Below are 26,381 nucleotides of genomic sequence, written 5' to 3'. Positions count from 1 at the left end.
CTACAAACACAGAAAATTCCTCTCTTGGAGAAAAAGTCCAGTGTTCATTGATTTATAATTGTGTGTGTAAGTTAAAATGACCATTGATTAGTATAGTGAAGGATGAACTACAAACACATACGGCAGACAATCTGGTTTAAATTCTGGTTATCACACAATTCCCTAGAAATGACCGACATTTATGGAAACCATGAAATGTCCCAATTGTGCCAGCTGATAGGAAGGTCTTTTAGCCTAGTCCTTTCTCAGCTAGTAACCTTGAACGAGAAAGTAGATCTTCTTCTTAAAGGATTCTCGTTGATGGCAAATAACTTTCCTCAGCATAATACCCCTGGGGAGGAAATTAATATCATTGGACATAACTCAACGGAGATCAGTTGGCCCTCAGATATGATCGGAGAGGGAGAGATTGGACAGCATAAGGGTAGTAAGGATGAAATACTAGACAATGGGGAAGCTGAGGGAGGAGGAGATCTGTCTGATGAACAACATGGACAGGGAAAAGATGAGAGTATGGATTTTGAAACGGGAGCACCAAAGCAGATAATGAACACTTCGTTGGGGATGGACTTTCCCCTCTGGTCTGCAGGATGCCATTATGACCATCCGTTTCAAGTGGAACAACTGGCATTTGATATCAAAGACTTTCAACTGAATAGAGGCAGATGGACCTCAAAAAGAGGGATTCGGAGGTCCTTGGCCCAAATTCTTTCTAGGAGCCTGAAAGAAATCAAGATTAAGACCATCTCTTGGCTTTACAAGGACTTCCAATCCTATGATCACTCGACTTGCCTCATTACCACCTTTGAGGACAAGCGGTTAATAGAAGAACTATGGGCTCTCAGGTCCCAGCTGAACTCTTGGGGTATCACCATCAGAAGGGTAATTGTAGACCCCTCGACTCACCCTCTTATGCCCAACCTGCCCTCACATACCCGAGCCCCGGCTAAGTCAAACAGGATGTTTAACCCTTTGTGCAGGTCCTCTTCCCCGGTAAATTCGCTTTCAGTTAAATCTGCTCAACCCCTCTCCATACCCTGCCCCCAAGCCCTGCTTTCTAACACCTTGTCAAACTGCTTCGAGAGGTCTCCCCCCCTTTGATAGGCTCTATCTGTCCCCTTCTCTAGACACTACACAAGATGGAGATCCTTGCAGCCCTTTTAATTCAGGGAGCTGACTAGGCCCTCTTAATAACATTTCAGTAGAGCCAGGATCTCTGGGGGGTGGGGTCCGGGGGGGGGAGGGTTCCATCGAGGTCGTGTGGGGGAGGAGGGGGTGCGGTCAACAGTTTCCCAGGGAGAAGCGCAACAGGTGTGACCCTGGAGAAGGTTAGGTGTGGTAGCCTCCATGGCAGCCCCTCTGGGTTGAAGGTACTGCTGCTTAATGCCAGATCCGTCAGTGGGAAATCTGCAATTATCCAGGACTTAATCCTGGATGAGCAGGCGGATCTGGCTTGCATCACCGTGACCTGGTTGGATGAACTGGGTGGGGTAAACCTTACCCAGCTTTGTCCTCCGGGTTTCGGGGTGCATCAGCAGGCCAGGCCTGGAGGGCGGGGAGGTGGGGTTGCGGTGGTCTTTCGGCAGTCCATCGCCCTGGTCAGATGCGCCGTTCTGCAAGCTGCTGGGTTTGAGTGTCTCCACTTGAAGGTGGGTACCCGGGACAGTTTGGGGATTCTGCTGGTGTACCGTCCACCCCGCGACACAGCAGTCTCCCTACCTGAGCTAGCTGAGGTGGTCTCTAGCGTGGTGTTGGGCTCCCAGCGCCTTTTGGTATTGGGTGACTTCAATATCCACACTGAGGCCACCTTGACAAGTGCGGCTCAGGAATTCATGGCCGCCATGACGACCATGGGGCTGTCCCAAGTAATATCGGGTCCCACCCATCAAGCTGGTCATACACTCGACCTGGTCTTTGTTGTGGGCGACGGTTTGGTCAGAGTGGAAGAGCAAACTATGGAAGCATTGTCATGGTCTGACCATTATCTGAGTTTAAGACTCACCGTGTCCTCAAACCTCCGCAGGGGTGGTGGGCCCATTAAGATGGTCCGCCCCAGGAGACTTAAGGATCCTGAGGGACTCCTGGCGTCTCTTGGGGTTCTGTCTGCTATGGAGGCTGATGATCCTGTCGATGCCTTGGTCGCTCGTTACAATACTGAGTTGTCCAGGGCTATTGACATGATCGCTCCCGAACGTCCCCTCTTGCTGCGTGGAGTTGCCCCGGCTCCCTGGTTCACCGGGGAGCTGGCGGAGATGAAACGTGAGAGAAGGAGACTAGAGTGGCGCTGGCGGAGAACTCGCGACGTTTCTGACCGAGCACGGTCTAAAGCCGCTATTAGGGCTTATTCCGTGGCGTTGCGGGCAGCCAGGAAGGTTTTCACGACTGCCTGCATCATGTCTGCAACAAATAGATCTTCTGAGTTGTTCCGAGTTGTTGGGGAGCTCCTCCATCCTTCTCAGGGTGGGGGGGGCACCTGACTCCTCAGCAACTCGGTGTAGCGAGTTTGCTCACCATTTTGCAGACAAAGTCGCTCAGATTCGTTCCGACTTGGACGCCAGTCTTGAAGCATTGCCAGGTGAGGTAACCGAGGCATCTGTCTGTTCGATCTTGTAGGATTCGTTTCAGTTTGTGCAACCTGATGATGTGGACAAGATTCTTGGAGCGGTGAGGGCGACTACCTGTGCCCTAGATCCCTGCCCATCTTGGCTTTTAAAACAGGCCAGTGGTGGGTTAGTTGATTGGTTTGTGGCAATAATTAATGCCTCTTTGGGGCAGGGCAAATTTCCATCCAGCCTAAAACAAGCCGTGGTAAGGCCTATTTTGAAGAAGGCCTCATTAGATCCGACCAATCCTTGTAACTACAGGCCAATCTCTAACCTACCATTCTTGGGCAAGGTCTTGGAGCGGGTGGTTGCCTCTCAGCTCCAGGGATTCTTGGAAGATACGGATTTTCTGGACCAATCACAGTCTGGCTTCAGGCCTGGGTTCAGTACCGAGACGGCTTTGGTCGCCTTGGTGGATGACCTCCACAGGGAGCTGGACAGGGGGAGTGTGACCCTGCTGGTTCCCTTGGACATCTCAGTGGCTTTCGATACCATCGACCATGGTATCCTTCTGGGGTGGCTCTCTGGGATGGGCCTTGGGGGTACTGCACTGCAGTGGCTCCAGTCCTTTCTGGAGGGTCGTTCCCAGTTGGTGAAGCTGGGGGACACCTGCTCGGACCCCTGGCCATTGACCTGTGGGGTCCCGCAAGGTTCTATTTTGTCCCCCATGCTTTTTAACATCTACATGAAACCGCTGGGAGAGGTCATCCGGAGTTTTGGAGTACGGTGCCATCTCTACGCGGATGACACCCAACTCTACTACTCTTTTCCACCTAAATCCAAGGAAGCCCCTCGGATTCTGGACCAGTGTCTGGCCGCTGTGTTGGCCTGGATGAGGGTGAACAAACTGAGACTTAATCCCGACAAGACAGAGGTCCTCCAGGTCAGTCGTAAGTCTGATCGGGGTATTGGGTGGCAACCTGTGCTTGACGGGGTCGCACTCCCCCTGAAGGCGCAGGTCCGCAGCTTGGGGGTCCTCCTGGATTCGGGGCTGACGCTTGAGGCTCAAGTGTCGGCCGTGGCCAGGAGGGCCTTTGCACAACTAAAACTTGTTCGCCAGCTGCGACCGTACCTCGAGAAGTCTGATCTGACCAAGGTGGTCCATGCCTTAGTTACCTCTAGACTGGACTATTGCAATGCGCTCTATGTGGGGCTGCCTTTGAAGACGGCCCGGAAATTACAACTAGTACAGCGTTCGGCAGCCAGGCTTCTAACCGGAGCGAATTACAGGGCGCGTTCAACGCCTCTGTTTAAGGAGCTTCACTGGCTACCATTTACTTTCCGGGCCCAATTCAAGGTGCAGGTTATCACCTACAAAGCCCTAAACGGTTTGGGACCCACCTACCTTAGAGACCGCATCTCCCTCTATGAACCCACACGCTCTCTTCGCTCGTCGGGGGAGGGCCTTCTCTCGCTCCCACCACCCTCACAGTCACGGTTGGTGGGGACGAGAGAGAGGGCCTTCTCCGTCGTGGCCCCCCGGCTTTGGAACTCTCTACCTAGAGAGATCAGGCAGGCCCCTACCCTCCTCTCCTTCCGGAAGAGCTTAAAAACCTGGCTCTTCCAAAAGGCCTTCGATGTTTAGTTGTTGCTGGATTGATCTATCTGTCCATTCCATAATAGTCCCATTGTTGTTGTCTTGCCATTTTATACTGCACTTTATTGTCCATTCAACTTGAGATTTCCTTTTCCCATTTCGTAACACTCTGCATTTCGCCTGGGATCTACAAATTAGTCCCCTGTTTTTAACACTGTATCCTGCTTGTTGATTTTAATGATTGTTTTTATTGATGTTGATGTTTTTTACTGGGATAGTTGTTTTATTGCTTTGTTACTGTTATTTGTTTGTTTTATCGGGTCTGGCCCCATGTAACCCGCCCCGAGTCCCTTCGGGGAGATGGGGCGGGGTATAAAAATTAAGTTATTATTATTATTATTATTATTATTATTATTATTATTATTATTATTAAATTCAGCCATTGGAAGACACAACTAAATATAAATAAAACAAGAGTTCCTAGGTTAAATTCCCTTGCATATTGGGAATTTAAGCGCTTGATGGCCCTTAAAGTGTTAATCATAATTGCACTGAAGCATCTTTGTTTAGTGTAATGTAAACAGGGCTTTGAGATGAATGGCATTCTACTCCACAGCAAAGATAGGATAAGTCCTTTGGGTTTTAGATAGGAGCAAGATCTTGATAAGTCCAAAACAGGTTGAGTGGGGTTCGCTGATAAACTGATTTCTTTGAGGTTGGATGCCTTTAATATGATTTTAGCTTTTCCCATGATCTCTCTGTGTGACAGTTTCTGGTAGCAAGAGATTTAAAAGTTCTCTCTGTGTTTTTATGTGTGCACGTGCGCCTTCAAGTCACCTATGACTAAAAGTGACCCCATAAATTTCATAGTGTTTTCTTAGGCAGTGAATGCACAGAGGTGATCTTCCCATTTCATTCCTCTGAAATTTAGAAACCAGTTCTCATAAAATGTATATATAAAGTATGTGTTTGTGTGGTCAGCCGAAGAGCAATGTAAGGAAATAGTTTCCAGATGAAATGCCACACCTTCCTTCATCTAAACAAAGCATTTTAAAGAGGGCAAGGAGACTCACATTTGAAAAAGGACTTAGCCTTTCAGTACGTAATTCTCTCCCTATCCCCATATTTTCAATGTAGTCATAATATGGATAGTTTCAATTTCTACTAGATGGCAAAAATTGCAATGATTACCAGGGTTAGATTGCCCTCCTTCTCAATCCCTGTCTCAAATGGTTATTTAAAAAGGCATTTTGATTCATTTCTACTTAAAATCTTAAATCTTAATACACAGCCATATATAGGGGCCACAGTTATTTTTTCTGGTAGTTGCTTATAGACAACGTGTCTGTCGATAACAGATGATACAATGATTTGTAAAGTTACCGATAGTAACTCAAGTGAAACATTATATTAATCTAATTTCTATTTTATAGTATGTTATTTGTTTATCACCCCATTATAATTTAGCTTTGGTATATAGTTGGCCCTTCATTCTGCATCCATGGATTTCACCACCCATGGCTTGAAAATATTCCAAAAACAAAATCCAAAAAGCTGATTTTGCCACATAATTTTACTGTGGCATTGTATACAATGAAACTTGGAACATCTATGGATTTTTGTATTAACCATGTGTGTGTGTGTGTCCATGTCCTGGAATGAAATCCCAGCAGATGCCAAGGGCCCAGTGTAACTCCACTTCAGATGGAAGGGGAAAAACGTCTGTCAGAATACTGCAGATATTTTTTATTCTAGTTTGACAGGAAATTAAAGTGTGTTTAAAACTACTGGTCAAATGTTCTCCTGGTTGTTGTTTAACCTAACTATGGAACGTGCATGATGGTGCTCTATTTTTTGGGGGGTGGGGGGAATGCTCTGAAAACCCAAAATTTCTTTGGTTTCACTTTTTTGAGTTTGAACCTTTGTCCTTTATCTAACCCAGAAACAGAATAAACTCATGTGATTTGTGTGTACAGTAGAGTCTCACTTATCCAACATAAACGGGCTGGCAGAACGTTGGATAAGCGAATATGTTGGATAATAAAGAGAGATTAAGGAGAAACCTATTAAAGATCAAATTAGGTTATGATTTTACAAATTAAGCACCAAAACATCACGTTATACAACAAATTTGACAGAAAAAGTAGTTCAATACACAGTAATGCTATGTAGCAATTACTGTATTTATGAATTTAGTACCAAAATATCACAATGTATTGAAAACATTGACTACAAAAATGTGTTGGATAATCCAGAACGTTGGATAAGCGAGTGTTGGATAAGTGAGACTCTACTGTATCTGAAAATTTGCAATATGAAGGATACATACGTGTATGAGAGAGATGGACACACAGAAAAAATGCCATGTCTGTATACATACACTTTAGTGTCATGCACATTTGCCATTTTTTAAATGAGGCATAAGGACAAGGGGAAACTTTTTGTTTCAGATTTAGAGCCAATTTATTGAGTCGCTTCTGGAGTTGCTCCTGACACGAAAAAAAAGCCAATTTATTCTTAATAACAGACCAACAAAATGCTCCGTAGGTTCCACAATAAGCTTTTGTACTTACTAATTTTCTCCATTTATGCATTTCTTTTGCAAATTCATGCTGTTTTTTCTTCATTTGTGTATGGCTGCTTGGCTGTTGTCACGCGCTGTACTTTCTAACCTTTTGTCTAGACTAGGAAATGAGGTGTGATTAGCAATTTCAATAAGTAGTGTGTGTTGACTTGACACATTTTCAAACATTGCTTGTGAGCGATAGTAAACAGAAGGTACATCTTGCTTCTTATATGTAACAAGGCTCTTTCATCCAAAATCCAATAGTATAAATGGGACTCCTCAATTTAAGACAGGTCTCACATAGGATGGAAAAACGCAGTGCATGGTATCTCTGGAAGGCTGTGATCTTATTTCTAAGAGGGGGGAAGTGGTGGCAAACACCAACACACACCTAACCTTTAAAACTTCAAAGGGTAACATATAATAAATGATAAAAGTGCCTTGAAAGAAAACATGTTTTATTGTCTATAAGAAATCAATGGCTGATTCCCTCTAGTTGAGGGATGGGAGTAATGTTGCTCTCCAGATTTCATTGCAGTTGGGCTGCACCTCCCAGAATTCCTTACCATTGGTTGTCCTGTGTAGGGTTGCTAGGGTGTGCAGGCCAACCATATCTGGAGGGCCACATGGTTCCCACTCATGGGCTTCTTTTATGAGGCAAAATGTAAGAACCTGTGGTTAGCAGAGATCAATGAGACAAATAATCTCTTCTGTAAACTGAGATTATTTGGGGTTGTTCAGAATTCTTACCCATCCATTCAGCCAAAAAAAAAAAAACTTTCATTTTAGCACTGCCTGCTGACTTGGCCACTGATCGTATTCCCCTGTTGTAGTCATGTATTAGGGCATTCCTGTGAGTTGGCCCAGAGCTGAGACGATTGCACAGAGAGTGAGCCTCCTGATTTGGAACCTTTGCCCAATCATGTGGGAAAAGCCCTTTCACATATTGGCTATAATACATTTGCTGGGGTTGGATTCTGAAAGCTGAAGATGACAAAAGTGATGTCCCCAAGCTCTGGGATTTCCTTATAATCCCAAATGTTGACATCAAACTTTCCCATGTGTTCAGAATACATTTTGTGCTTGTTTGACTGGGAAGTGGTGGTGATGTGGTGAAATTTCTGGAGAACACACCTGTCTCAATGAAGTAGACAGACCCAGTTTGCACTGTTTCGCCTCCCAGCTGGAGATTGACTCCCTATTTGGGGAAGGACACGATAAACCCGGCTCTCTTTTATCTTTGTAACTGGCGAGGTTGGCTTGCAAGGCAAAATAGCAAATGGTTCCTCTTCCGCTGAAGTCATGATACATATAGTTTGCAAAACTTACCAAATTATTTTGGTAGCAGTGGCACAAGCTTGCTATTAAGTAACGGTAAAGGTTTTCCCCTGACATGAAGCCTAGTCGTGTCTGGGGGTTGGTGCTCACCTCCATTTCTAAGCCAAAGAGCCAGCGTTGTCTGTAGATACCTCCAAGGTCATGTGGCTGGCATGACTGCATGGAGCGCCGTTACCTTCCCACCAAAATGGTACCTATGATCTACTCACATTTGCATGTTTTCGAACTGCTTGGTTGGCAGAAGCTGGCAAGCTTACTATTAATATGGGTAAAAACAAGTAAATGGGTACCTAGCCATCTGCTGTATTTTCATAGTACCCTCAATCTGCTGCTTGGTGGGGCTTTCTGTCTTTGCCTAATGGTAGAGCTGGCCTTGGGTGACTGCCCAAAAATAAAGAGGAAATAATATGTGAGGAAATAATAGCTCTATTGGTACTGGGGAAAGGAGAAATGGGAGTGTTGACCAACTGACATGTAAATTGGGAGCGATACAGTTTGAAATGCCGATTTATCTGCTACCGCTTTTCAACGACATGACTAAACTTTGGAAGATAACATTGAATGTTGCCATCCTCTGATTATAGTCACAATATTTAGGGCTAACTGACTTTCTTGCTGTGCCAGGAGTGGTCACCTGTGGTTGGATTTTAGACTATTATTTAGAATAGTAGGGACTATTATTTATCATTGTCAAATCTGAACCACTGGGCTCGAGTTGCTAATTTTGTGTATACATAATACAGCATCTTAATACATTGTCATCTCAATACTCATTTATTAACATCTTGACAAAGCATATGAAAAACCAGTTTTCAACAATTGTTCATTACCCAAAGCAAAGCTCATGATTCTTTCAAGCTCCATGATTAATCTATATTGTGTAATAAATTTAAAAAGCTTAATGTTGAAAGCATAGGATTCATATTAACTCTATACAGAGGCTTAGACTCAGTTCTTCTAATATGAGGGTTTCCTACAGATATAAGCTGACTATTTTTTAAATTTGCTGTTTAAAGACCTGCATGATTTCTACCTTTGCTTCTGTCACCCAAAATGCTACTTTGGACTTAGAGATAAAACAGAGCACCAGATAATGGATTTGGGAAGTAGTTTAGAATGACCATACCCACACTAATATAATATGGTTATCTTCTGCTGCTCCATGCAGTAATGCCAGCCACATGACTTTGGAGGTGTCTACGGGCAACGCTGGCTCTTCAGCTTAGAAATTGAGATGAGCACCACCCCCCAGAGTCGGACATGGCTAGACTTAATGTCAAGGGAAAACCTTTACCTTTACTATCTTTTGCCAGATGATACAGTTCAGTTACCAGTAGACCGATTGCCATATTTTTGAGGACTGCAATTTTCTAAACTTTTGTCTATTACAGATCCAAAACCAGTCCTAAGTCAATAATGGTTGTGCATTAAAAAGCCAACAATACTTCAACAATACAATACTAGAAAAGCAATTTAAACCATAAAACTACTATTGAACAAAGAGTGAATTACCCCAACTATGAAAACTAGATGGGCAAAATCTACATTATTACTCCCTAGGTGTCCCAAATAATTATGGGTCAATAGTTGGAAATAGTAGACTTTTAATTAAGAGTTACATTGATCCTATTAGAACATGATACTAAATAAGACTTAAAAGAATTAGACTTGAGCTTTTGAGCACCTTCCTAGAGCTGGCAAAATTGTTGCTGTGTGGTTATCAGACAAGCAAGGGATTTTGCCAAGTTGTCCTCCCTCCTCACCTCTTTTCCCCTAACCCAAAGAGCAAGGAAGAGGTTGGAGGCTTACAGTTTACTAAAAAATAAAATGTGCTTTATGATCCTGGCTTCTTTTCATAAGCCATAGTGAAGACTGACTACATTTTCATGGTTGAGCATTAAGATAAACTCTGGTTAATTGAAAATGGAAGCAAAAGCATCCAGTTTCCTCCTTTTCTTCTGGAAGCGGAGAAGGGAGGTGACAAAAGTGCAACTTCAGGGCTTGTTCCTCTAATACTCTGCTGCTGTTTTAGTAGCTTTATGACCAAACCACATCATTCTTTCTAAACTGTCAACAAGGGTGTCTGCTGTGATAGGTCAAGAGATCTCTAATCTGTGTGTTGAGAGATGAAAAAACACCAGCCACCACAATGAGACATGTAGATGCACACAGGGAGCATGCACACACAAAATTAATCTTTCTGTTGTAACTTTTATTGATGTTTTTTCTTCATTATATATGAAGGTGCTCTTCTTGCACTTTCTGGGTGCATGTATCTGCCTGCCTGCCTGCCTTGAAGTTGCTTGTCAACTTATGGTGACAGGCAACTTGTTTTCTTAGGTAAGAAATACTTAAAGGTGATTTTGCCAGTTTCTTTCTCTGAAATACAGCCATCCATCCAAGTACAAACCAGGGCTGCCCCCACTTAACTTCTAAGATTAGACAGGATCTGCTGCTTTAGGCCCTACATGTCCAAGATTTAGGCAGTTGTTTTTCCTTGTAGAGCAGTGGTGTTATTTCCTGTTCACCTCCTCTGCTGAGGTAGCCACAACTTTGTCTACCATTCTACCAAGGCCTCTCTTACTAATTTCTCCCATTTTACACAGGTATTGTTGTGGTTTGGCTAATAGCATCTATACCATCCAGTCTACTAGTTCCAGTTTCACCAAACTGTCACCCACCAGATATACTGCATGCATCCCATACCATCCTCAGACAGCATCTTTATGCCTAGTGGGAACAATGACAACTGTAGTCTTACACATTGAGAGGATGTGGCAGGCCATGGAGGCTGTTGTAAGCTGTTTGTGAAGTATATTGGCTGTATCCATGCATTTTGCAGAGGGACAAGGGAGCTTTGCTTTCTTTTGTTTCATTTTGTATAATGGGAGAGGAGTAGTGAAATCTGCTACCCATTGAAGAAATATTTTTGTTAGGCCCTACTTAGAACTACCAGAGAGAATAGAACCTGTATTGATATAGGCTCTATTTTTTCTGCAGTAGAGATATGCTCCCAAAGATCTCTACTCAGTTATCTTCTGTATCCATTTTCTTCAAAAGTTTTATTTAATTGAAAGCAATTGGCCAAATCAGGGAATCTGGGAACATGCACAAATGAGCTCATGAAAACAGCCTGCTTGGATTACTTTCTGTTTGGAAACATTTAGGACTTGCCACACATTCTGCTTTATGCATGTCGGCTGTAGCTTCTGGTTTTCCCACTCAAAAGAGTATGGTCACCATATGTAGTTGTATGTTTTAAGGAGTTTAAATTCTTCTTAACTTCACCTCGTAAAATTGCAAGTTGTCAAAGGGTGGAAATGAACTTCTCTGGGTTGTTTTGTTTGTTACATTTTGTACTTGGGAGCACACAATAACCATAGACTTTACTCATAAATGGCAGTCCATGCAAAAATGGTGAATTTCCATCCACAGTGTGGGAAAAATACATACATGTTGCAATCAGGAAAATGTCCAGTTGTCCATGACCACAGCCTACATATTTCTTTAGAGCTGTGGTTCTCAACCTGTGGGTCCCCAGATGTTGTGACCTTCAACTCCCAGAATTCCTAATAGCTGGTAAACTGGCTGGGATTCCTGGGAGTTGTAGGCCAAAACACCTGCAGACCAACAGGTTGAGAACCACTGCTCTAGAGGATAAGCCTGAGGGCAGGGAATTGTGTTTTCTTGACCTTTTTCTTGTAAAAAAATGTACAGTGATGGTGCCATATAAATAAATGATAGGAAGGAGGAGAAGATGTTTGTAATTCATAGGCACAAGTATTAATCATAATTACGCTATGTGCACATATGTATTTGATATTGTATAATCAGTTTTTGACTGAAATGTAGATTTATTTATTTAAACCACAGGGGATAACAATAATAAAATGTGCAGTAAAAACTCAAAAGTTTGTGTTTATGATCAGCAATCATAAAAATGATCACAAGTGCAGTTAAAAACAAGTTTATATTAGCAATGTATTTCCATTGCGGTTCTCTTACTGCAGATAAGATTTTTAAAAATCTTAACATTTTCAAGGTTTGAACTGCAGCCCTTTTCAACTTGCAAGTATTTGAGATGCTTAAATATTGGTGCAATGTACATTTACAGATGTTTATATAATGGTCAGTAACAGAAATTTTGCCACAGAACTTAAATGAATTCCACCTCCACAGTGTCTGAAAAATATATATTGATTTCTATAATAGCTATCTTTAGGTAGTAGCAGTGAGCATTTTGTTGAAATTGCAAAAGAGTGACTACAATCATACACTGGATATTTGGTAGGAGCAGGGAAATAGCTCCATATTTTTAAGAACATTTAATTATGTTATAACATGTGTGTGTGTGTGTGTGAGAGAGAGGGGGGGGGGTCTTTTAGGCCCATACCTGGTAGTCCTGTTGTCAAATTCAATGCTTTCACTGTGCTTCATAACATTAGAAACTTCTGAGATCACTAAATGAGTTTGCTAGCTCTTGGGCAGGAGGTAAAGAAATTTTTTGCTACTCACTGATTTTTAAAGCCAAAAGAGATATACACAGCAAGCAGATATGTGTTAAACATGTAATTTCTGCTATCACATATCAACTAGAAAAAAAGTATTTATTATTCATTCAAAATCATCTTGTATGCATACTTTTAACTCCTTGTGCTTTACACTCCTCAACTTCCACTGTTGGGTAAACAAAGAAGACCTGCTTAATATGCCTGCAATGGTTAGGTAGGCTTCATTTGGTCTATGCCCAAAGAAGAGGAGGCTTACAGCTCCCCTCTACTAGTGCTGAACCTGGGTGTGCAACCACCTAGGATTTGAAGCCACGTTGCCTCGCCAGGACCAAACTCTGCACTGTGTCCTCACCACAAACAATTAAAAACCCCTTTCAACCTGTTTTTCTTTGGAGGACATCACTCCTAGTAGGTAGGGGGGCAGTTTTCTCCCCCCCCCCAAGCTGCTTTAAACCCAGGAGAATTTGTTTAAATAGAAAACTCAGCTGGGAGACTCAAAAGGCCTCAGAAATTACTTTGGTGTGCATCTCACTTTTCCCATCTTGCACTGTTGGATCAAACCCACCTTGCATTGTCCTCTGGCATTTAATATTCTCAACCAATTTTGGGTCATATTGGAACACTTTCAGAGAAAATGTGGTAAAGCTTGCCATTGTCAGGGGAGTAGTGTCATGTTGAGTTCCTACCATGTGGCAATATAGGTGCATCTACACTGTATAATGAATGCAGTTTGACACCACTTAAACTGCCCTGGTTCAATGCTTTATAATCCTGAGATTTCTATGTAGTTTGATGAGGCACCAGCAGGCTTTGGCAGAGAAGGATAAAACACCTTATAAATTCCATAGCATTAAACTATGGCAGTTAAAGTGGTGTCAGATTGCATTAATTCTATAGTATAGCTGCACCCATAGAGTGAACTAGAGTGGGACATTATCAAGGAAACATTTGTCGTTAATATAGATACTTTATTTCTTGAAATAAAATTAGAAGACTAAACAAACAACTTTCTCAAGAGATTATTGCTGGACAAAATAGCACTGCTTGCTACTTGCAGTAAGTGAGGTCAATAAGATGTCAACTACGGCTAGTTAAGAACCAAGATAAAAAAAAAACTTGAGCTGATTCGACAGCATCAACACATTTTTGGAAGTTTAGGACACCTTGACCTATGGTGTCAGTCGCAGCTGGGCAATCCAAGAATATAAATAGTGAAAAGAACATTGAATTGCCGGGGAGAAAAGGTTCACTTTGGGTTTTTCCAACAGCTGTCTTCAGGCTACAGCTTTGATTGAGTCAACTTGTGGGTGAATGTGGTAAAACTATACTTTAGAACTGTAAATAACAGTAGCTGACTCGAACTACTGTATTCACCATACTCAAGTTACCTCTTCCATTCTAAAACAATTGAACCTCCTCGCATCTCCTCCTATGAGCCAGTGCGGACCTTGAGATCTTCCGGGGAGGCTCTTCTCGTGCTCCCACCACCGTCTCAAGTGCGGCTGGAGGGGACGAGGGAACGAGCCTTCTCGGCAGTGGCCCCCCGGCTCTGGAATGCATTGCCAAAAGAGATCAGGCAATCCCCTACATTATCCAATTTCTGTAAGGAACTGAAGACCTGGTGGTGTCGGCAGGTTTTTGAGTAATTATATTGGACTACCGCCGATTTCTGGGCCTGAATATATTGCACAAGATTTCCCTAGCCTAAAATGATGCATTTTAACATACTGGTTTTATGGTTCCCGTCCCCTTGATCTGGTCATGTAAGTGTGATTTATTGTTATAATTGTATTGTTTTACTTTGTTTAATAATGTGTATTATGTTGTTATGTAATGTTTGTGTTTGCTTTTATGACTGTAAACCACCCTGAGTCCCATCCGGGAGATAGGGCGGTATATAAATAAAGTTTTATTATTATTATTATTATTATTATTATTATTATTATTATTATTATTATTATTAACCTGCTATTGGATTACACTTTTATAATTTCTTTTGCTTTGTTCAGTGTATCCAAAGACAACCTGCTTGAATTTTCAGTACCTAAGCATTGAAAGTGAGGAAACTAATGTCATGTAGTGGTTTGACCATTAGGCTATGACTGCAGACCAGAGTTTGAATCCCCACTTGGCCATGGAAACTCACTAGGTGAGCTTAGGCATGTCACACTCTCTCCAGAGGAGGGTGACTAAAATGATCAAGCGTCTGGAGAACAAGTTCTATGAGGAGCAGCTTAAAGCGCGTGGCATATTTAACCTGCAGAAGAGAAGGCTGAGAGGAGACATGATCAGGGCCATGGATCAAGATGTGAGGGGAAGTCATAGGGAGGAGGGAGCAAGGTTGTTTCTGCTGCCCTGGAGACTAGGACGCGGAACAATGGCTTCAAACTACAGGAAAGGAGATTCCACCTGAACATGAGGAAGAACTTCCTCACAGTGAGAGCTGTTCGGCAGTGGAACTCTCTCCCCCGGACTGTGGTGGAGGCTCCTTCTTTGGAGATGGATGGATCGCCACCTATTGGGGGTGCTTTGAATGCGATTTTTCTGCTTCTTGGCAGGCGGTTGGACTGGGTGGCCCGTGAGGTCTCTTTCATCTCTATGAATCTAAGATTCTAAGCCTCCTCTGACCAAATCTTTACAAGAAAACCTCATGAAAGGGACATTTCAGGGTCACCATTGGTTGGAAACAACTTGAACAATAGCATTGAAAACATCCTGCAAGTGGCAAAGATAAGACAGAGAGACAAAATTTGGGTTTTGTTTTTTTGATCTGAACAGAATTATTTTTCTAATGTTATATGACAGAGCTTACTTACTATGACCGAATTATCTATAGCCATGACAATTCTTCTTGCTCAGTGAAGAAGAATATTAATGTAATAAATTTGATATTTCGCTACTTATTCCATTACTTATTAATATACGATGGTAATCTCTCTATTGTAGCCATTTTTCCTTAGAATAAATTGAGAAGGAATAATTTTTAAGTAAAAGAAGAACACATAATTTTCTGGAGCTCCTTCTTTGCAAAATACATCCTTTATAAATTATGGTTACATAATTCTTAAGGCTGTGAAGAGAAGTGTACTGGCTTCTCTTGCCATGGAGTTTTCTACAGATCTGATGACTTGCCTGCCATTATTCTCTATATAGTCCTTGGCTTCATAGGGTGCACTTAAACAGCGGAATTAATGGAGATTGACACCACTTTAATTATCATGGTTTTATACTATGGAAACCTGGGATTGTTAGTTAGCAAAGAAACCAGTACTCTTTGGCAGAGAAGGCTAAAAATGTTGCAAAACTACAACTCCCATGGTTTCATAGCATTGAGCCATGGCAGTTCAAGTGGTATCAAGCTGCATTAATTCCATAGTGTAGATTAGATACATTTGTATACTTTTTCCTGCTTCCTTGAGAGCAGAAAAAAAACAGGGCACAACCTCTTATTTCTTGATCATTGGTAGTCCAAATTCTACTTGCCTTTTAAAAACAAAATTTCTTCACAGTGCTTATCTAGGCTTCAGTACTGCAGTCCAGCCAACCCAATATGATGTAGGTTTAACATTGTGCCTTTGAGCTGCTGGAGATCATTACAGTTCTGGAAACCTAGAAGTGTCACTCCCATTTTGCAGGTGGGGATAGGAGCTCGGCATAACAGCTACATTATGGTTGTGGTTGAATCAAAATCCATGCTGGTACAGGCAGCTTTTCATTTGCTTTAAAAAAAGAAAAGAAATGTAGACTTGGGGGTACCATGGAAACCTGTGCTGGGCTGTTTTTCTAACTTTAGGAAACTGTGTGAAATGTTTAAATTTGGATTCCGTTGAAGGTGTGAATTAAAGCACAGAAAATCATCAAAAACTCTCCCACTCCATATTTCAAAGTCTATGTCAGTTCATGCTTCCCATGCTTCCTTGTTTTTCTCCATATATCAGTTACATGTTTACTTAGTGACATGTTTACTCCGGCATAAGTGCTCCTTAGTTAGCGTATTTAGAAATATAGACCTAGGGTGCATCTACACTGTAGAACTAATGCAGTGTGACACCATTTTAACTGCCATGGCTCAGTACTATGAAATCGTGGGATTTGTCATTTGGTGAAGCACGATATCTCTTTGGCAGAATAGGCTAAAGACCTTGCAAAATGACAACTCCCATGATTCCATAGCATTGAACCATTGCAGTTAAAGTGTTATCAAAATACATTAATTCTACAGTTTAAATGTACCCTTAGTCTGGGCTACCAACAGCATGTTTGTCTGTATATATATATAATAATAATACATCTAGGTAAAGGTCTAGTTGTGTCCAACTCTGGGGGTTGGTGCTCATCTCCATTTCTAAGCCAAAGAGCCGGCATTGTCCGTAGGTCAACGTGGCCGGCATGAGTGCATGGAATTCCGTTACCTTCCCACTGGAGTGGTACCTATTGATCTACTCACATTTGCATGTTTTCGAACTGCTAGGTTGGCAGAAGCTGGGGCTAACAGCGGGACCTCACTCCGCTTCCTGGATTGTAACCACCAGCCTTTCAGTCAGCAAGTTCAACAGCTCAGCTGTTTAACCTGTTGCACCACTGGGGTGGGGGCTATTCAAATTATTTTGAAATGTCAAATTAATTGATTTTTTTTAAAAAAATTAAAATTTCAGGCTGTTTCAGCCTTGAGCATTATAGTGGTATAGTGGGCCCTTGGCATCTACTGAGATTTGGCTCCAGGACACACTGTGGATACCAAAGTTCCATTACATACATCCAATGGCATAGTTAAATAGTGTCCCTTATATAAAATGGGAAAAAACAAGATTAACCTTTTGGATTAAAAAAATCAGACCATGGATGGTTGAATCCATGGATGCAGAATCTTTTGATGCAGAGGACTGACTATATATAAAGATACCCCAACACAATGCAATTAAAGTTTGAGAGCCTTTGCACACTACATAATTGTAGAACTATAATCCACTTGAACAGCCACCCTGTGGCATCCAAATATTTGTAGTTTGCGGAGTCTCTAGAGCTTTTTGGCTAAGAATTCCACATTCCCTGAATTGCAAATCCCAGGTTCCCATAGAAGGGAGCCATGGCAATTAAAGTGAAATAATACTGTTATAACTCTGGAAAAAACAACAACCTTGGTTTAGCATGTTTTGTAAAGATAAATGTTTCTCTTTTACCACCAGGAGCCATCTCTTCCTCTTACTCCTCCACACAACTCTGATACTTGAAAAGTCTATAATAATCCTTATCATGAGCAGTTTCTAATGTTTACTCATGATATTGCTAAACCTCCCTCTACAAATTAAACTTTGAACAGGAGACAATTAATAAGAACAGTTTGACATGGAATTATAGCCAGCCCAAAAGTTTAATAAGAAATCCATTGTGGCAAACCAGAACCAGGCTGTGATTGTGAAGACTTAAATTATTCTTTATTGCTCCAGACGAATGTTGACAACTGTAGTTACAGATCTCTAGGTCATGAGGAGCTTTTCTGAGTTATCATAACCTTGTCATTTGTAACCTTGGAAAGGAACTAGGCTGGATGTAATGTTGCCAAGAATTGGAGACACCCTGCCCTATCGAGCTGGTACAGATTTCTGGATCAATTACGAACATTGGCTCAATATTGCTGAAAGGGCATCTTGCGGCTGTACCATAAGCTTGTTAGGAGTGAATAGTTAATTGGGGTGTATGATGGAGATAAAAATTTTAAAGTCAACAGGACAATGGGCTTTGTAGAGGGGAACATAGCTGCAGCAACTTTTCCATCCAGAACTGAAGCTGGTGCTTATGGCCACTTATTACATCTCATTTATACGTGATTGCTCATGTATAATATGCAAGCCTCTGGATTAAACAAATATCCTGGGCAAAAGAGATAAGGGAACCATGTGTGTATGTACACACACATATGCACTGCACATACACACACACTTATTTGCCTAACATCATCTGTGTATGCTGGGAGAAAGCATGTCAGACAGAAAGGTACATGCAAATTGGTTATAATTCACTGTATTAGTTACAATGCTCTCTTAGTAATTCACTCAATAATGTTCTAATCATAAAGTGTTTTACATTTTTCTACATTATTCCACAGTAAAGTAAATGATGTGTAGCTGTCTGTTGTTTTATATCACTTTCTCTCATTGATTTTAGTTGTCTTGTACAGATGTAAATATTTTTTAACAAATTTGGCTGGTCAGAAATGACATTTAGAACATTATATAGTATAGGCTGTATCAAGTTGTGTAATCCCATTGATAGAATCATAGAGTTGGAAGAAGCCATAGGGGCCATCCAATCCCACCGGCTGCTATGCAAGAATATATAATCATTACAACTTCCTTTTTTCTTTTCATTTTTAAAGAAATGGGGATGGGGTGGGAAAGCTGATTATTGCTGATTCTCTCTTTCCTTCTGCTGCTCATAATAGTAAATGCACTTTCCTTAAGATGAACTGGATGCTGCTTATCAAATTGAATAAAGTGTTTAGTGCAAGTAAGAGTGCACAGTATTGTAGCCTATGAGGCAGTTGTTTTGCAGTTGCCTCAGCCTTGGAATTTCAGACAGTTAGGTTACAGCCCATATTATATTATCTTCCACACACAACCCTCTTGTGCTTTCATATGGCTTTCCACAAAACAAAAATAAAAACCACTATTAAGGTGAAAAATCTGGAATAGCTGTGTAATAACTTTTGAGGGGAGAGTAAGGAACTGTTTGTCTGGAAGCACCCACAATATGCACAAGAAGATTAGATTACCTAGATCTTAAATGTAAAGTATTCCCATTAAAAAAAAAACAGCCCTTGCCGCCTACAAAAACAACAAATAGTGGCATTGTAGTTTTAACAACTGGGAGACCTCTGACGTATGTGTTTCATAACTCAGTTAGGCATGCTTTTCAGGCTATCGTATTTAGTGCTGTGTGCATACGTATACACAGGGAGAGAACATTGTTTACTTCCTCTGTAAGGGTTGGGACATTCAGTACTATGAAGTATGATATGCTTGCATAAACACTGGAGCCAGATTTATCTCTCACGCCTATCTTTCATTTCCAGTCTTGGAAAGTGATCTGCAACACACATTTTGTTCTTGGATTGCACCGCAGTCTCTTAATCGTTTCCAGTTTTGCTGAACTCCGGTGCTTTCTCAAAAAAAATGTGTCTGTTCCAGTTGAAACGGAGCAGGTGGGCAGAACTTAGGCTTGTTCCCAGTTTTGCTTTTTGAATAGTTTGGGTCCTCTGCCAAAGCAAGTGTTGTGCCTGTCCTCCTCACCAGTGGCTGTTATTCCCCAGCCCCAGCTGTTAGCTGAGCTCACAGATCTCCAGACTTTCCCTATCTTTTGAGTCTCTTCCAGCCTGTGCTCCAAAATTACAAATTGTTTGAAAACCTCAGTCTTGGAAGCTGCATTTATTTTTCACAATGAGCCAATATTTGACGTTCCTTCTGATTGCACAATTTAATTTTATTTTATTTCTTGGTGTGGAGTTATTTGTGGTTGGATAAAGAAAGCCATATGTCTCCTGAGATGGTGAGAATATGTCTTGCCATTTATGATTCTTTCTCTGCAATCCACAATGCCCTTGCATGCTTAACGGCTATGGCTCTTATAAAGAAACATTGCACTGACTGCAAGGTCTAGAGCAGTGGTTTTCAGTCTTTAGTCCTTCAGGTATTTTGGACTCCCAGACGTCCCAGGTTAGTGGTAAAGGATTTGAGGAGTTGAAGCTCAAAACATCCAAAGGACCAAAGACTGACACCTACTTGTCTGGAGTATAGGCATTTATGTGGGGCGTAAATGGAACATTTCTTTGCATCTTGAGGTGGTAATGGGTGTGTGTAAGGACAAAATCATACAAATGTAGGAAGTAGTTATAATAAGGAAGGGACAAGAGAACCGGTTTCCAAGATAGTTAATACACCGTTTCCTGTGCTGTATGAAAATGTTAGGAGTATATTCTTTCCTTTTATGAATGTGCCCTGCTCATAGTGCGTACTAAGCAGAAATTAGAAGTCTGAGTATATCCATATGTGACCCCACTGAATAATATCCCAGAGAAAATTAGTAATACATGCACTTCTGTTTTAAAAACTGTACAAGAAATGCAGTAGTTAAGGCAGAGTTTGTAGGAGTAATTTTGCATAATTATCTGATGGTAGTTTGTGATATCCAGGCCAATGTAGGCGGAACTGCTGGCCTCAGAGATATTGTACACAGGCTCTTGATATTTAGACATTGCAGAGTACCAAACACCTCCTTTTGAAAGGATATTTTCTGATCTCAGGAATCGGTCATACAGGTAGCCACTTGCTTCGTCAGACTTTGTCATTCTCAGCTTCTGGACTGAATCACAAAGAACTGAAGAGAACACTGGTTTTCCTAGTTAGACATGCCTTAAATTCTCTCCTTCTGATAGTGCTCAGAAATTTAGTAGAGTGCCTGATATTAATACATTGTTATATGTACTTGTGTGTGCCTGTGTGTGAGTAAAGAGCAACTGTGAAATAGCATTAAATGTGGCTACTGTTACAGCGATTATTTTAGGAAGACAACTGTTACCAGAGAGAGGTCAGCTGTGCCTGCCATTTCCCATTTGTTTGTGCCCACTCCACATTGCATTGAGGATGGATCTATATTTCATTTTCCTGATTCTGATTTAATTTGGTTGTATGTTCAGGAGGAATATGAACCAAATAGAAGGTCTGCAACTGCAGATGGGCCATATAGTTTACTGTAGAGGAACGACTTTGTTAAAGATATGTAAATTGTGAATAGACTTACCATGTAGTAATTTCAGAAACCATTGTGTATTACACATATCCACAAGGAAGAGGACCAGTTATAACATTTTAATCAAAGTATCATTAGAGTTTTTAATCTATCAATTTAAATTTTTAAATGATTAAGAACATTACTGAAGCACAAGTTTTGGTTTTGATATTAATATCATTGTTGTAAGAAGCATAATTTAAAAACATCATTAGATCTGTGAAGGAAGAATGCCCCTTAAGAGGGTGTTTCACATCAGTACTTTTCATAATCACTTGATTTAAAATCTTTGTGTTTTCAAAATCAACTTTCCAGATAATTAGGGATAGATTGCTTTGATATTGAGTCTCCAGTGGTGCAGTGGATTAAACGGCTGAGCTGCTGAACTTGCTGACTGAAAGGCTGGCAGCTTGAATCTGGGGAGTGGGGTGAGCTCCTGCTGTTAGACCCAGCTTCTGCCAACCTAGCAGTTGAAAAACATGCAAATGTGAGTAGATCAATAGGTACCACTCCAGTGGGAAGGTAACGGTACTCTAGGCAGTCATGCCGGCCACATGACCTTGGAGGCATCTATGGCCTAGAAAATGGAGATGAGCCCCAGCCCCCAGAGTCAGACACAACTAGACTTAATGTCAAGGGGAAACCTTTACCTTTACCTTGCTTTCATACCAGCAGTTCAATTCAGTACACATCTGGCAAAAAATGAGAGCCATGCAATATAGTGGGGTTTACTTTTGGGTAGGCGCCTGCCTAATCATAGATGTTAAATGTTGAAGCCCTGAAACAAATTTGTCCTGCTGTTTAATGCCTTTAGTTTTGCTATATGGCAAAAGTTTTGTGAATTGATCACTGAGAGAAGTACAAAAAGGTATGCATACTTCAGCCATGTGGCACCAGATGTGCATAAGACCCAAGGAAGGGGTTATGGTGCTTAGTTTTGCTTGTTTTTCCATTGCCCTGTATCATCAACGACAAGCTAGTGCCATCAGTCTGGAAGAAATCATTCTTTTAGGAGTCAGTTTAAATTTTATTCATTTTTATTAGCTATTCAGAAATGTACACCTTCCAAGAGTCATAGATTTAGGCAAGTTGTTACAGCAGGGGTCAGAAAGACAAGCTTGCATTCACTATATATAGCTGTGGTAGAAAGCAGGTGTGTGTTTGCAAGGTAATGGTTTATATTTTAAGCAGTGTGTGTCTAAGAATATCTTAAGAAAATAGACCTGATAATATTAGCCACAATGAGTTACTTAACCATGAAACCACCCATACCATCTAAAATAGTCCGTCTTACACTAACTGTAATTGCAAGCCAGTCATTCTCCAGTATTAACCTACACAGAACAAACTCTGAAAGCATGAAGTTCCAGTAATAGGATACTTCTCATTCATAGTAGCTCCTGAATTGTGTCATCTATTCAGTCCCGCTGATGTCATCTCAGATGAGTTGTCTGTTCTGTTTTGTCATTTTTACAAATAAAAAAATGTCCAAATCACAAAAAAAGGCTTGTGTGGAAGTGTCCCCAGGCAGATGCTGCCCACTGTATCAGGACTGCATCCAACTAACTTAGCACCCAGTTGATAGTCAGCACCAGGAAAACCTTACAGTGCTTCATTTCAACTGGTATGATTTGATCTGCTGTTGTGTCTTTTCTGTAATGATATGATTTGTATTTGTTTTTAAATGATACAGTGAGTTCTATAAAAGAGGCTTATAATGCATTTGTTTGTTTATGTATGCATGTCTTTTACTCATCTATGTTTTTCAACCACGCAAGAGCTCATAGCCATCTATCTAGCATGATATATTTGTCACAGCCAGGGACTGATCACCATTTGTTGTGGATTTGAGAGACTCATTTTGGAAGCCATTTAAGCAGCAGTGAGGAAACTGATAATGGTCAGTGAAAACAATAATCTCAAAGGCCCAAAGGGATAACAACAATCAATAGCATGGTTGCCAATCTTTAAACTTAATCATGACACAATTATGTCCTTAACACTGAAAAAAAGGTTATTTATTTTCCACAAATGTATCCATGGCAGGCAGGCATTAAATAGTTGTATAATGACAACATAAGCATTGGAATAGGAATGTGGCTGCAATATAGTGTGGAATGCAATGTCCAATTAAGATAAATATGTCATAAGAAATGTGTTTTTCCTCAAAATCATGTTTCACTAAATATAATTGTATTGTTTCACATGACTCTTGCAGCTTGCAAAACATATATAACACTTCCTGAATCAGTAAAGAATTAGATGTTGCAATTGTTTAGAGCTGTCAGTTGTGACCTAGGGATCCTTTCCTTTTAAATCAACACCTATCTTAAGGACAGCTATAACTGGCAAAGTGTAACATTTGTGTTTGTTGTTGTTCTTCACAATCAAGTCAATTTAGATTTATGGTGACCTTATGAATTGGGTACCTGCAAGAGCCTTGGTCACCAACTGCATTTCTCCAGCAAGCTAACTCCATATGATAGCTTCCTTGGTAAAAAAAAAAAAGTAGCCAGTATATGAAGCCATTCAATGCAAATTAGGGTGATTAACTGCAACATTCACGCTGGCCTCCAACTGACAAGAGTTTTTCCCCTCACCCTGGACTTCCTACAGATATATATAAACCTTCCTTGCTGAGTTTCTCCATACCTCACAACCTCTGAGGATGCCTGCCATAGATGTGGGTGAAGCATCAGGAGAGAATACTTCTAGAACATGGCCATACAGCCCGGAAAACATACAACAATCCTATTCCTTGGTTAAATCAATCCACCTGTAGTGCAGTCTCCCTCTTTTCCTAACACATCTCATTGTCACCTTTCCCGGTGACTCATGTCATTATATGTCCAAAGTACAACTGCCTCTGTTGTGTCATCTTTACCTCTTGTGAGAGTTCAAGTTTGATTTGCAATAAGATCTTTTTGTTTGTCCGTGATATCTGTAGAGCTTATCTTCATACATTTTGTGGACTAATAGACATAATAATTGTGAAGGATGGCAAATGAATGAATTTTATTATTATGGTTGCAGACCAGGAATAATTATGAAGGGAAGAGCGTAAAAGCAATTTGCCACATTTATCAGGGTTAGGTTTTCAAGGTGTCAGTCCAGCATTATGATCTCAAGGAAAGCAAGCTTGTATCCTCTGGCTGTCTTAGATTGGAGCTATACTGTGGTTAATGTCATTCGATACCACATTAAGCCCACTGGCTCAATGCTATGGAATCCTAGGAGTTGTAGTTTGGTGAGGCACTAGCACAGTGGTTCTTAACCTGTGGGTCCCGAGATGTTTTGGCCTTTAACTCCCAGAAATCCTATCAGCTGGTAAACTGGCTGGGATTTTTGGGAGTTGTAGGCCAAAACACCCGGGGACCCACAGGTTGACAACCCCTGCACTAGCACTTTTTGGCAGAGAAGACAAAAGACCTTGAAAAACTGCAACTTCCATGATTCCATAGTATTGAGCCATTATAATTAATGCTGCATTAATTCTACAATAGTTTTACCCCTAGATAACGGCTTTCATAGGTCTCCGCCAGAATAACGAGTACTCTGCATTTATGACAATTGTAGTCTTCTCCTTTTCCTCTCTTCTTTTTCTTCTCTGAGGGCATGAATTTGCCTACCTCACAATTCAAAGGAATGAGAGTGCATACGGCCACTATGTTCTCTCCATTGATTCCTTTTCCTCCTCTTCCTTGCTCAAGTTCTGTGGGGCAGAGCTAAAATTCTGTCTGGAGGGATAATTATGAAGGGAAAGCTTGGACATAGTCTCCATGGAGGAAAAGAGGATGATAGATAAAGTGGTTATAACATTTTTGATGACTTCAGGCCTTTGAAAGGAACAGTCATGGTTTCCAGGTGACCCCTGAGAACCCTAAAGAAAGCATGCTCAGCCCAAACAGGAATGAACAAGTTACCTCTAATTGCCTCTAAAAAGGCAATTACAAGATATTTTATCCCGAGCTGATATATGTCAATAGCTTCTTAATGTCTTCCCAAACAACAGAATTGGCACAACATGTGATCTTATTTTGGTACTGCCCATTTATGAAGCAACATGTGTGAAAAATGTGGTATGAGGCTACTAAAAAAAAGGATACCCAGCTTTGTTTCCTAACTTCAGTGTTTAAAAGTCCAGTCTGAAATGAAAGGAAGATTGTGATGGAGCTGCAATTTCATATTTATTGTAAACCCAACAGATTTTGGCACTACTCTGTACTTGTTGATTTGAGTGTTTTATGCTGTTTTAAAAAGCCTTTGGATGACCGAATGCAGGCTGGTCACAATTTCAGTTCCTGCGCATCAAGTGTTAACGCTGTATTTGTGTATTCCTGGAGAATGAGCTACCCTGCTTTTGTTCTACCTCCACAATTACCTCTCATAGTCCAGCTGCAAAGCAAGCCTGAGCAGTTCTGGGTTGGCTCTTTTCCCATAGGCTTTTATGGGTCGCCTCCCCTTTGCCTCATTGGACAACAGCATTTAGCTTGGCTCAGCTGACAGGGAGTTGATATAGGTCAGTATAGCAATGTGGAATTGACTTGTTGTTCTCGTTCCCGAATCCAGCTTTGTTTAATCTGGCACCTTGCCAGCCCTGTACAGTCGCTATGCTTCGCCTTATGCAGTGACAGGACAACACAGAGCTGAAGCAAGGAGACAGACAATCCTCCTCATCTTCTTCCTCAAAAGACAGGAAGAACGGAAACAATTGTGCATGTGCATTTTAAGCTTCCTTAGTCAGGTAATGAAAATGCAAAAAAACCCTTTTCTGAATAAACACAAGGGAGATTTTAAGAGCTGTCAGATCAACTGTGTCTAAAGTTCTGAGGCACAGGCTGTTATGGTTGACCTTAGGAAGAAGAGCTTTTCCCCTCCGCACCCCGTAAACAAACATACGTACAGCCTAAAATCAGGTCACTAGCTCAGAAGTTCATTTTGGCACATTTGAGATAGCAATGCTTGACAGTTCTATTTACTGTCAACACATGCCCTGCAATTGAAAGGTTGTGCTTTACTGTGAGTCTGTCATCACATCAGTT

General features: G+C 41.2%; 1 protein-coding gene across 2 annotated transcripts in view; it reads left to right on the top strand.

The window, feature by feature from the left end:
• foxo3 (forkhead box O3) overlaps positions 1-26,381 on the top strand; it is a 137,867-nt gene that overhangs the window by 23,828 nt on the left and 87,658 nt on the right. The window contains exon 1 of one of the 2 annotated variants that reach the window (XM_062969036.1): positions 5,711-26,083. The exons of the other annotated variant lie outside the window; for it this stretch is intronic. Within the exon in view, the coding sequence (XP_062825106.1) occupies positions 26,057-26,083 (27 nt within the window). The 5' untranslated portion in view covers positions 5,711-26,056. Of the gene's footprint in view, positions 1-5,710; positions 26,084-26,381 lie in introns of those variants that run through there. 2 annotated transcript variants of the gene reach the window in all.

This window comes from Anolis carolinensis, chromosome 1 (assembly GCF_035594765.1).
Source record: "Anolis carolinensis isolate JA03-04 chromosome 1, rAnoCar3.1.pri, whole genome shotgun sequence".
Taxonomy (NCBI): Eukaryota; Metazoa; Chordata; class Lepidosauria; order Squamata; family Dactyloidae; genus Anolis; species Anolis carolinensis.
This window is presented reverse-complemented; position numbering and strand designations above follow the sequence as displayed.